The sequence below is a fragment of the Ursus arctos genome, unplaced genomic scaffold (genome assembly GCF_023065955.2).
Source record: "Ursus arctos isolate Adak ecotype North America unplaced genomic scaffold, UrsArc2.0 scaffold_18, whole genome shotgun sequence".
NCBI classification, from domain to species: domain Eukaryota; kingdom Metazoa; phylum Chordata; class Mammalia; order Carnivora; family Ursidae; genus Ursus; species Ursus arctos.
In genome coordinates this window covers 3,447,076-3,460,576 of record NW_026622852.1, presented here as the reverse complement: position 1 = coordinate 3,460,576, position 13,501 = coordinate 3,447,076, and the positions used below count along the sequence as shown (strand labels likewise).

General features: G+C 38.0%; 1 protein-coding gene across 13 annotated transcripts in view; it reads left to right on the top strand.

Annotated features, from left to right (window-relative positions):
* The window catches only part of PTPRD (protein tyrosine phosphatase receptor type D), a 502,533-nt gene that overhangs the window by 452,724 nt on the left and 36,308 nt on the right, over positions 1 to 13,501 (top strand). For all 13 annotated transcript variants that reach the window (XM_057313437.1, XM_057313436.1, XM_057313441.1 and 10 more), the window contains 2 exons: positions 872 to 991; positions 1,480 to 1,634. In XM_057313437.1, coding sequence (XP_057169420.1) covers positions 872 to 991; positions 1,480 to 1,634 — 275 coding nt within the window. The remainder of the gene's footprint in view (positions 1 to 871; positions 992 to 1,479; positions 1,635 to 13,501) is intronic.

Genomic DNA, 13,501 nt, shown 5'->3' with positions numbered 1-13,501 from the left:
CTTATCTATGACCTTACTAGAAATTATAGTGCTGCGTTTGTCATTTTTATTATGCTTTTTAATACCCATAGTAATAGTAAGTTTGAAACGTATTCTAAACTAGGAATTATTTTTCTGTTGCATGTTAAACTAATTGGCTTGAATACTTTTTATGTGCTTTTATTCAACTCCACGTAGAAATTACAGATTTTTCATCTGAAATGAATGAATTTTAAATTATTTAAACTTTGCACTAGCGTGTGACCCTCTGAGACCGGTTTTAAAGAACACACAGCTCTTTTTCCGCTGCACATTACCAATTTAATTTGTTTTGGATACAAATACCATTTATCTTGTCTTTTTTACAATGCTGTGTTGTTTATTATACTTTGATAGATTCACAAATTATTTCTACTTTTCTTTAAACAAGTGTATTTGGAAATTGTGATAGTTCAAGATGAACTAGCTTGTGCCTTTTAAACCTTGATGGATGAGCACTAACTGTCTCACCATGTCATTTAAATGGCCGAGCATAATCCTCCTGATGCAATTCATAACATATATCCCAGAACAAATTTGTGTTTTCTTTTCAAGTGCTCTAAAGTTTCAAATACCTCTTTCTTTATTTTACTCAGCAACAATCTGCAATTTATTTTTCTCCAGGAAAATTGAATCTGTTACTGCTTAGTATTCCTACCAGTTTGAAAAATGTGGTTTATATTGGCATCAGAGCAGTAATTTACATATATTGGGATAACAAGAATGCATGCCAGAAAAAGATCAACATAAAATGAAATGCAAAAAAGCTGTTTTCCTTCAACAGCAACTCCGAATGAAGCTAATAGAGAAATTGATGAGCATCTGCCCTGAATGCGTCACTTGTTTCTTCCAGGTGAAGTGTGACCAGTATTGGCCCAGTAGAGGCACTGAAACTCACGGGCTTGTCCAAGTCACGCTGCTGGATACGGTGGAACTGGCCACGTACTGTGTGCGGACATTTGCACTTTACAAGGTTTGCCTTTTATTTTTTCCCCTCCGTTTCCCCTTTCCATTATTTAAAGAAAGCGTCTTTTGAGAAATCAAATATCTTAAGACTTTACTTAAATCTTGATTCCACTGGCAACGGTGAAGAATGAAATAATTCTTCCATTATCGCTCAGCAATGTTTCTCCTTGTCCAGCGATTTATCAGTAAATACGGGACTCTCGCTCTGAACGGAAGTTTCGGCAAATGAATAGATGAGGAAGAACTAGTTCTTTCCGTAAAATACAACTCCTGATTGTTACACCTGGAACATGTCTTGCTTCTCACCTAAGAATGTTATCTTCCTGAGCAGACAGTTGTTGTTTACGAATAGTTCCCAAGAGTGCGTCTTCCCACAGGTCTTAGGGGAGGGGAGGAATTAAGACACATTTTCATGTTACCTCTTTGGTGCTACCACTCATCATTACCGCCCGAGGCTAGGAACGCAGAATTTTACCCAGTCTTCCTACTTCGCAGAATGGGTCGAGCGAGAAGAGAGAAGTAAGACAATTCCAGTTCACTGCCTGGCCTGACCACGGCGTTCCAGAACACCCGACACCTTTTCTAGCTTTCTTACGAAGAGTCAAAACCTGTAACCCTCCTGATGCAGGCCCCATGGTTGTGCACTGCAGGTAAGAACCACTGAGAGCGTTTGTTTTGCTGGTAGTCAGAAGGCTTGCCAGGAAACAGCTAAGTTGTTCCTCGTTGGATATTCTCTTTCCAACTTCTTGATTCTCTGGGAGAGTAGATCTCTTTGTAAATAATACAGGTGGATTTTGGTCAAATGAGGCCTGTACTAACATTCATAGAAAGGTTTTGATACAGATGAATATACCCCTCTGGAGACGATAAGCAGCTATGGCTCATGCTATTTTCTCTTTGAAGCATAAATAAATACACACCAAATTAAGTGTGCACATGTCAATAAGTGTATGAAACAGAATAAAATTAAGGATCAGTCTTGTGATTTGGTTCAAGTTTCATCTATGTGAAGAAGATTCTTTAGAAGATAGATGACAGATACATCCATACATACATGAATTGTTTGACAAGGTCTTGTGGCCTGGGCTGATACAACCTTTTTACTATTTATAGGAAAGAAAATTGCGGAACAAAATAATACTATAAATATAAAAACGTTTAGAGAGAGTGTCATATTGCTTAAAGATATCTTCTACATATTAATATTATCAAGTCACATATAGAAAATATACTAATTTGAGTTTTAAAATTTTATTTACTAAAATATAATGACCTGTATTTTGGAAGAATTTATTTTCTGTACTTGGAGGTAATGAGCCTGTTTTTCTTTTCAAATGTTGTATAATTTATTATTATTTTTTACTTAATTCTGACTAACATTCTTTATATCACCACTCAGATTCTACTATATATGTATTTATGCATTTTTAATATTTAACTGATTTCTTACCAGTTCCTTAGTTCCTCTCGAGTATCATTACTAACGTATTACTAAAGATACCTAGTCAGATTCTATATATTACTATATAAATGTATAATTCATATAATCCATAATAGTTCTTTGTAAACCGGGTACTTCAAATATGAGAGAATATGGTTTCTTGCTCCGACAAGTAAAATTGCAGTGGGTAAGTATATAAAAAAAGAAAGAAAGCATCCATCATAAACTGCTTCATCATCACTTAATAGTATAACTCTTTCACATCCCATATTATACTTGAGCATAATACCTGGATCCTAGAAATGATGTCTGTTCTTACAAAAAGATGGAGACAACAGATAGATCAGAATAAAAGCAATAAAACTCACCTGACTAACCCATGCTGCAGTGGTAATTGTTAAACAGCAGCCTAGCAGGTTTCGAACAAAGAGATGTTTTATTTCTCTTTCCCAGCTATTTTTCCCCAAGAAAAACTAATAACACCACATTATATTTATAGAGTATTTTACAAATTCCAAAACACTCTCTCCTGCTTTATTCTGTTTGATGTTCTTAAAGGTATGTCGGATCAAGAGGAAAACAGAAGAGCAGCCACAGGGTTTGGTTCAAGTACTGAGAACTAGGAAGCCAGATATAGTCTGGCTCATGTCTTAAAATCTAGTACTTGGTCCTCTGGACCTGACACAACTATGTTGCAGTGTTTTGTACGGTTCTGAAACCCTAGAAATTATTTTTTTTAATTTGAGAAAATTCTTTTGCATCATGACAGCAGATTTCTGGTCCTCCTGCCTGTTGGTTTCAGAAGGCACTAGTTTGACCAGTCTGTATACTCTGTTATACATATTTCTTTGCACACATCAAAGAGCCATTGTGCCTGGTGACACCCCTCCCCACACACCGCCCCAGTGCTTGGCACCAGCTCAGCTTGATTATGATCGTGCATGAAATGTTTTCAGGTGGATTTTGGCTGCAGGATAGGAAAACAGGAAGCTTGGGCTCACTAAAGGAAGGTTGCCCTCAGATTCCTAATGGCAAAAGTGCAGTTCACACAGACACGCACATACAGAGGTATATACACCAGCACATACACACGCACTGAGATATATATAAATATGAATAGAAATTAAGGAAACCTAGCTTGGAAGTTTTCACAAAATATTGTGTTTGCATTACAGTTCGAAATATAGCATGTTCCCTTTCTCAAGATATGCTTTCCATTCCTGTAAATTAAAGTGGAAATCAGAAGGGGGAATGAACCACGAGAGACTATGGACTATGAGAAACAAACTGAGGACTTCAGAGGGGAGGGGGGTGGGGGAATGGGATAGACTGGTGATGGGTAGTAAGGAGGGTACGTATTGCATGGTGCACTGGGTGTTATACGCAACTAATGAATCATCGAACTTTTACATCAAAAACCAGGGATGTACTGTATGGTAACTTACATAATATAATAAAAAAATATTATTATATAAAAAAATAAATAAATAAAAATAAAGTGGAGGACCTGGGAAACTTGACGGAATGATTGATAATTTAAAAACACAATTTATCCTCTGTTGATCATAAGCAAGGGGTAAGGAAGGCTTTATACTGGATACTTGGTTGGATCCAGAAAAGTTTGTAGGCAAGTAAGAGAGATAAGATAGAGCCAAATGCTTTATTTTGAGAAAATACATACACTCCTATGCCCGCACACCCCCGTGTTATGTTAAGCCACCTGGACTCACCTCTGAGAGATACAGACGACTTCGGAGAAATAAGGAAACAGAGATGAATGTGCAGAGCTAATAGTTGCTGACATTTGGAAGTGCTGTGCCTGAGGCTCTGGAGAAGTTTTGTATTAAACAGAAAAGAGAGGAAATTTATTAGTGACTTGAAACAATGAGGGAAAGATCCAGCATAAACTGAGCTCTGAGAAATGATCTGTGTTCACCCATAGGTTATCTCACGTGTCTGTGAGAAATCCTGGCCTTTTTATTTAGGAGAGGCCATGTCCACACTGTTACCATGCAAATCAGCATGAATTATTGACTTGGATACAGTGCGTGTTAAAACTTCAGAGCACGATTTTTCTGATGGAGTGTCAGAGAAAAGTCATTGCAGACAACAACTGCTTGTGTGGAACCCGGGAAATGCTAGTTTAGAAATCATCTCTAAGCAGGAAGAAACTTTGCAGAAAGCCACAATAGAGAAGTCACAGAGGGTTATCAATGACAGGTAATCATGATCATGTTGTAAATTATCACACAAATACTCTGGAATTGAGTAAAAATGTATTTCATGTTGTGATTTCTCCTATGATGGATTTGACTTTTTTTTCCTCTGTTACGAAGAAGTAGTGACAAACTCAAACCCAAGCCTTCTGCCAAACAGATCCTGTGAGAATGGAGGAGGTTTTAAATGAAGTCTGGTAGTAGACCAAACAGAGGGGGGAGGGGGCAGAAAAGAGAACAGTCACGTTCCGCCAGTAGTTCTGTCTAGTGATAAATGTGCCAGGACTAAAAAGAGCTACTACGAAGAAGAGAAATTCTAACAGCCAATAGTAAGAAAGAGCTAGGAGGATAGCCTAGTGGTAATCACAGACAAGACCTTGGAAAGTCAAGCAGGCTAGGGTCTAGTACATTCCTAGAAGAATGGTTCTACAGGCCTGGGAAGAAAGACCAGCTCTAGCTATCAGTCAATTCATACAGAGCATATAAACTCAGCATTAGGAGTGCACATGCTGGAGAGAGACTGCCTGGGTAAAATGCTGAATTGTTTGCTTATGGGCTGTGTGCCTTTGGGCAGGTTATTTCATATCTGCTAGCTGTGTTTCTTCACCTATAAGTGGGGTAACACTTTTCATAACAATAAGACTTTCATGAAGATTAAATGAAATGATATGAAATGATAAAGCACTTAGGACAGTGCATAGAATGTAGAAGTATGAAATAACATCAGATTATTAGTATATTAATTATTGAGTAAGTTTTAAAAGCTATATATATATTTACACTCAAAAGAAAATAATCAACATTAACTTGGATATAAGCTATATGACTTGAGCCATGTATCCTATGAATAAACAGATGTTTCTAAATATGCAATATTTAGCCTAATAGATTTTTAAAAATTTAAATGTTTTCCATCATGGTAATTCTGTCAAATTTTCCCCAGTGACAGAGAACATTTTCTCATTTGCTAAGAGTTAGAATCATTTATAATAACAAATCTGTGTTCATGAAGACCTGAGAAACCATTGAACTCTTAAGATGATACTGTTAAGGATACATAGAAATTAATGTGGTGCTTCTTGATGCTGTCAAGATGAAGTTTGAACTTGGCATTGTGTTCCTGGCCCTTTATAGTCTAGGTTGATGCCTCCCTCGTGCCTCATTGTTCACTCTCGTAGTCACTTACTGCTAGCTACACATTCCAAGTACTTTTATCTCTGGCTCTTGGTAAATGATATTTATACACTCTAGAATTTCACCTGTTTCTCTCTCCACCTGCGATGTTCAATCCTGTTTCCTAACCCACCTCAAGCAGCACTTGCCGTGTGTACCGCAAAGGTTGCAAACTGGCCTCAGATGGTTTTGTTGACATCCATGGTAATTTTTTTTTAATTTGAACTTGAACGCCTTTAAACTGGAATGCAGTATCCAGTTTTCCAAACCTTTCTTACCCTATTGTTTTACACACGGCTCAACTCATCCTTTCATAGGGATTGCTTCATGCTATAAACATCTGAGTTGAAATTCTAGAAAATCCTTTTAAGCTCATTTCCCATTCCTCTTCCTGCAAAAAGAATTAAACACTGTATTCTCTGAGCTCTTATAAAATAGGTTCACACTTAGCATATTAACTGTATGCGTACAGATCACATATGCCTTGAAATCCCAGAGAGCATGGCTGATGGATGATGCACATTTGTATCCCAGCTCTTACATCATAGTAGTTGCTCAATAATTGCTTTCTGAAGTTAATTGAACTCCATGTGGTGTTTTAGAATTTTTTATAGAAATAGGAAGATCATTTCAGGGCTGGACTATTTTTTTGTTTAACATGAGACTGTATTTTTCTCTCTTTATATTGTGGTATTTCTTATGAGAATTTAATTGTTTTAAATTGCCTTTATCTTTCTTATACCTATTTCTGAGTCCCTTTTTCTACAATCCTTTTATGTCCTTTTCCACATGCTCTCCATTCCATGATTAAAGATAGACATAGATTCCTGTTTTTTAGCCACAATAATAGTTAAACGTACTGAACTGTTAATCGACAGCAGATACTCTTGCTTCTCAACTGGAGAGGCCCCGTTCTAAGTGTTTTACATGTGTTAATGTTTTTTATATACAGATCACCTTCAGAGGTAGGAATCTAATTTTCCCATTTTACACAAGAAGAAGCAGAGACCAAGGAAGACCAGCTTACCCTCCTGAGCTCATGCCTCTAGTGATAGCCACTGTGTGCCCTAGGCTGCCTGTCCCTATCGACCAAGGCAGTTTGCCAGCCTTTAGATCACTTGCTGGTCCTACCTCCACCTTTGGCCACCACTGGGAGGGCTTTTCACTTTTTAAGCTTATCCTGGTGACCCAGTCAGAATGACCCACTCCCTTCTTTCTGCCTCCACATCACATGGCCCTATTCTAGCCTTTATTTCACTTGTTCTGTATCAAAGGTAATTGTTAGTATGTGCATCTCTTTTACCCCTTAATCATTTTAGAATAATCACAGTGGCTACCCATTACTGAGCCATCACTATTTTCCAAGTATCACTAAGCACTCAAAGGATCACTCATTTAATTCACAAAACAGTATGTTTTATTTGTGAGGAGCATTAAGCACAGGGGGGTGGTAAATTTAGGCCCTATTTCAAAGTCCTTGACCTGTTTACTCATCATCGTATCTAGTTCTGACTTTTCTTGTTACAGAGACTACCTTAATTCCTCACACTTACCTCCTTAATGTATCTTTGTTGACTAGAATGGTTGTCAGATGAATATTTGCCCTTACTTCTTCACAAATATCTATGCAGTACATGAATAGAGACATGTGGTATTTTTCTCCTCCCTTACAAATTTGATTTTGAAAGAAACTAAGGGACAGAACTTTCAAGCTATTTATAAAGCTTAGATTTTCATAGAGGTTATATGTTACATTTCCCCATGTTGTTTCACTCTTCCTCTTAGAAAACGAAGTTTTGTTCACTTTTCTCCCTATTGAGCCCTATTCTTTAAGTTGTTCTATAGAAGAATTTGTGGTTTATATTTTACTAGTACCAAAGGAATATGACAACTGATTTGAATTTGCTTTTTGTTAAGAATGAATAAATTGGGATGAAGCCATAATTTCAGTGTGTCAATTATAAACCCTTGACCCGTGGTACTTAACTCTGAGTCATGGTTAACCCCTTTTAAGACCAAGGGAATACCTTATCTTCATAGGAGAAATTTATTTATGAATAAATATGAAGGAGGGATAGATCAAGACCCCCTAAATCTGTCTTCTAAATGAGAAGATTCCGAGAAGAGTAAAATAGACCTCCTAAGGATATTTAAGTTTTATAAATCATAGAATTAAACCAGTCTTTAAAAGCAGAAAGAAACAGGTCATGATCCTGGGGTCCTGGGATTGAGCCCACGTCAGGCTCCCTGCTCAGCAGGGAGTCTACTTCTCCCTCTCCCTCTGCCCCTCCCCACCACTTGTGTGCTCTCTCGCTCTCTCTCTCTCTCTCTCTCATATTCCCACAAAAAATAAATGAAATCTTAAAAAAAATAAGACCCTAAGGAACTGAGGGCTAGATGTAGATCAATAATGTTTTGGAAGCATCAATGAACCACTAAGGGTGGTCTGGTAAAATCAAATGACAATTTGGGGTTAGATTCATAAGACTCAATCTTGATAATACTTTTTTACTTTATAGGTGAAAGCACAACCAAAAAAACTACTTAGACCATATTTACAACATAACCATTTACTTCTAATAGCAAACCAATATTGACAAAAATAGCCTTTTCAAGGTTAAAAGGTTTTTGGAAAACATTGCATATGATCATAAAAATAAAAGACCTTTGATCTAAAGAGCTAAGGGTGCTATGGAAAATTGTTTAATGCATTTTAACCATTCATTCTAAATGCCATCCTTTATTTTCCCCAATGTTCTGTTCAAATATCTCTTTAGATCAAAGACCACAGGTATTGCCAAAGTAGGTGATAGTTTTGAGATAATGACAAGTACAAACCATAGACCCATATTTTCCTTAAACCTGGGATTCATTTTCATATATAAATTAATAAGAGAAGCTAGCCTTCTGTAGATGAAAGACTGGACTGTTAAAAATACTAACATCTTTTAATAAGAAAATGGGTGGAATATGCAGTGTGTCCTTATTTATGGAAACATTTTAAGGTGAGGAGAAATAATTATACCTCATTGAAACTATTGCATAGTTTCTCTTATTATATACTAATAATTGTGCATGCAGAACAAATTCTTAATTTATGAAACAACATGGTGATATAAATCAGGAGGCCAGATCTTCAATGGTTTGATGGCACAGTCTATAAGTGAAAAATGCCTTACATGCACTGAAATAATTTAAGAGTAATTGAAACCAAAGAAAACATTAAAAGGAATTGCATAATGACTCCAGTAGGTGTAAAATATAAAACTCACACTGAAGGTGTTTGGGGTACTGGGGGGAGTATTCTGGCTGCCTGATGAAATGGAAAATTTATTTGAAAAGACATAGATACAAAGGCAGTAGAGGAGAGGTGAGACCAATATTGTAAGAAACAACTAATGTTAGTGTCAGATATCAGGGGTAGGTCCCAAAAATCCCTGAAAGCGGCACCTGGGAAACTGTCACCTTTCCATTCCCTTCCCGTGCCCAAGAATAGCAACCAAGTTACTTTTGTGTAGATAAGTGGCCATTGACAGAGCATCTTTCCATCATCTATTTGATTTAATCTTTACAACAAAAAGAGTAAGGGTATAGTCTTACCATCTCCACACTACAGATAAGGAAATTGAGACTCTGAGAAGTTAAGTGACTTGATGAAGACCACATACCCAATTAGTAAGTAGAAAGTGTGGCTGAGAACCCATGTTTTATGATTCAAGGTCCTCTCCTCTTTGTCTACACCATACTGCCATTTTCTATTTTGCCCAATTTATGTTACACAAATGAGAGCAGAACTGTCCCCAGCCCACAACAGAGATGGCTTTTAGCAGATCCAGAATCCCCTTTGGGGACAGCATTAAATGGTTAGTATTGAAAATCACTTGAAATCAGCTTACTAGAGTTCAAATCCCAGCTGCACTGTTCACTGCAATTTATTTAGCCTTGTTAAGCCTCAGTTTCCTGATTAGTAAGGTGGGGATAATAATAGTATGACCCTCACTGTTTAGTGTATAAAGATCAAATAAGATGATATGTGTAAAGTGATAATTAGACAGGTACCTGCCACAAAGAGAGAAGTCAATAAATGTCTGTACTAATAGACGTTTTTGTTACCATTGTTTTGCCCCACATAAAATATGTGCTTATTTTAATTGGTTCTCTTACTATCAAACGACAATGAACATTATCACATTTTTCTGAAATGTGGGTTTGACTTCTATGTAGTTTGTAAGCTAGGAGAGTAGAAAATGTATGGGTGTGTGTATATGCATATATTAATCTAGGTGAGTGGCGACTATTTAACGCTTTAAAATTTTACACTTTAAAAACACATAATACTACATGTAGTAATTTTTTCACTGCAGTTTAAAAATCTTGTTAAAATAGATTGTTACTATAAGACAAGCTTTTTAACCTCAACACCATTGACATTTGGGTCATAAAATTTTTGTTGTGGGAGACTGCCTTGTGCATTGAAAGATGCTTCTCAACATCCCTGGCCTCTGTCCACCCAATGCCAGTAGCATGCCCCAAGGATTGTGACAATCAGAAATGCCCTCAAGCATTGTCAGATGTCCCCTTGGGAGCAAATTCACCCCTGGTTGAGAAACATTGCTATATGTCAGCTAAACTGATCTTTGATTGTGTGGAATGTATGCATCAAATGAGATAGCCCAGCTCAAAGCTTTAAAGCTTAAAAGCACTTCTTTGAATGGCATCCTCATTTTAAACATTGGGAGAATTTCTTTATGAGACTTGCCTTAAGAATCACTTTTTAGAGCGTACAGTGAGCTAGGCTGGTTACTTGAAATATCAGCCAACAATATCCCCTACCTTGGCCACCAACCATACAAACCCAGGTTTGGCTCTACATGTCTCTTGGCACTTAAAAAAGTAAATAAATAAATAATCCACCTTCAAGGACGAAGATGTGCCACCATTAGGGAATTCAAAAGAACAGGTGACAGGCTCTTAACTCTACTGCCAAAAAGGAGTTCCAAAAATACTTGCACCGCGGCAGCAAATTAATGCAGCAGTAATAAATCTTCAGCCTCCCAAGATGGCTACTTCTAAGGGCCATGATCTTTGAGACTGACAAGTCCTGGCTTTTGTTGCTAGTGTATCAGTAACATTACTTCATATTCATGTTTGGTATGGACGTCTAGCATTTTGGAAGTTCAAAACAATAAGCCCGAGGAATGCCTTTAAGTGGCATATGATTTATTTGGCTGTCCCCTTTTTCAATGTCTAGTGGAAGCCGAAGATGAAAGATTAGATGTATGGAAGACAAGTGAGTCATAATGCAAGACCCCTGCCCAAACATAAAGGTCCTAAGAATCCCTTGCTCTTGAATTTTTTGGGGAGTATGTATTTCTGGGACAGCACACTCTATTTTTAAACCAAAGATTTTATCGAGGATAAGTTTCTTGTGAAATAATTAAACACTTTTCATTTATTTTATTTTTGTTGGCCTTCCAAAGAGCTTGAGCAGTCTCTTTTTCTTTCTTTCCCCATCCTACCTCCCTGCATACTTTTCCCACCTCACCAATAAAAAAGTCCTTCTTCACCTTTCAGTCCACCAAGAGAGGGTCAGTGGTTAAGACTTTCATTGATCTACAGTGGTTCTTGTAGAGTCTGTGGTTTATGATATATCTAAATGGAGAAGATGAGATGGGGCAGGGTTAACTGTAGCTCTTTCATTCTGATAATAAAAGCTAAATAGTTACTTGCTCAAATTCCTTTTAACACCTGAAAGGAAAGGATTTTGAGAATTATGATCTTTCTGAGAAAGTTTTTTTTTTCCCCCTTTTATCTGGTTTTGTTCATTTGTCTCAGATTGGGTTGGTTTTGAGCATTGAATCTTAAAAAAAAAAATTGTAACCACATTTCTTTTTCTGCTACAGCTGTGTGCCTTAGGAATTGGTGACCTTTCTGAAGTGGAAGGTATAGCTATCAGTTAGCCACCACTGCTTACAAATACCAACCCAAACTTACTGGCTTAAAACCACCATAATCTGTTATTTCTCACAGTTCTGTGGGTTGACTTGGGGCCAGGCAGTGGTCTTCTGCTGGCCCCTCCTGAGCTGTCCTTTGCAGCCAGCTGGAAGGCCTGGGAAAGCTAGCCTGTCCCACTCCCCATGACCTTGCATCCTGGTCTGGTGGTCTCAGAGTTCTGGGGATCAAAGGAGAAGCTTCTGTGACCTTTTGAGGCCAAACCTTGGAAGTCACACATCATCACTTTCACCACACTCTTTTGCTCAAAGCAGGGCAGGGGCCCGCCGAGATTCAAAGGGATAGTGAAACAGACTCCACCTCATGACTGGAGAGGCAACAAATGATGTGTGACTTCATTTTTCCCAGCACTGAGTTCTATGTCAATGAACCTTATTTACTGAACACACGAGCTCTTCTCTCCATTCCTACCAGCCTGGCTAAGTCCACGGTAAATACTCCTCCTAGGGAGCAAAACCCCAGGCCCACCCTAAAATACAGAGGGTTTTTATTGTTGTTGATACATGAAATAGGTTTTAAAAAAGTAGAGGAAAATTCTATGTCATTTGTTTCATAACTGCTACCTGATTCTTTTTCTAAAATATCAACATCTGTGGAAGGAGAAATTTATACTCTAGTCCCATTTAATCCTGTCTCAAAAATATTTTCTTCACATCTTACTGTAATTTAGGAATTAATAGAGTTGATAGGCTTCTTTTTAAACTCAAAAATTCCAGGAATATGATTCATTCACAGTGAATCCTAGACCTGGAAGGGACATCTCAAGTTTCCCAAACAACTCCTCCTTCCCCCTCTCCTCTCTCTTCTCTCTCTCTCTCTCTGCCTTCTTCCTCTCTACCTCCCCACCTCCCCTTCCCTTTTCTACTCCATCTCTTTAGTTTCAGAAATAAGAAAATAAAATGAGGCCCAAGGAGGTTGACCGCTTTCCCATTGACTCTTGCTGGACTCAAGTCTTCTGACTGTTGGTTCAATATATTTTCCACTGCATTATAATCCTTTTAATTTTGGTCCAGTTAATTTGATTAAGGAGTCCCTTAACATTTTCTAGCTGAGTTAGGAAAATAAGCAGAAAGCACCTATATAACAGCAGGGACGCATTATGTTTGAAACTAAAATGGTCAGAATAGGTAATTTTGATGCATTAGAGCCAATTAAGTGTCACAGATCTTTAAGACCACGACCGATTGAAAGAAGGCTGAGGGGTAGGTGGGCAGCAGCCTGGATGTGTTGGGCACCCAGGTGGTCAGTAAGGCCGGGGCAGCAGAAAATGGTAGAGGGATGCCACAGGGAGAGGAAATGAACGTTAGAGATAAACTCCTCTTGCTTTGCAGTAACGCCTGGAGCTGTGATGGTGAAAACCACTCAGGCCACTAAAAATGACTTCACATGCTGGCTTGGCAGCCCAGCCCTGGTGTGGACTGGTGGCCTTATGTATCTGCTGCGCCATTGGAGCTCCATCCTGGCTGTGCCATGGCTGTAGCGTGAGCTTTTTAGTGGCCATATGCCTGGGAGGCTCATCATCCACAATTTCCTCCTCCCAGGCTCCAGCCAAGTGCAGCAGATGCTATTGTTACCTCTTCTATTCAATAAAGTAGGAAGCAAAGAGAGAAAGAAATTTGTCAATATTGTTTTTCTGCTGGAATCGAAATAAAAACTGTGTGTGGTATATTATCTG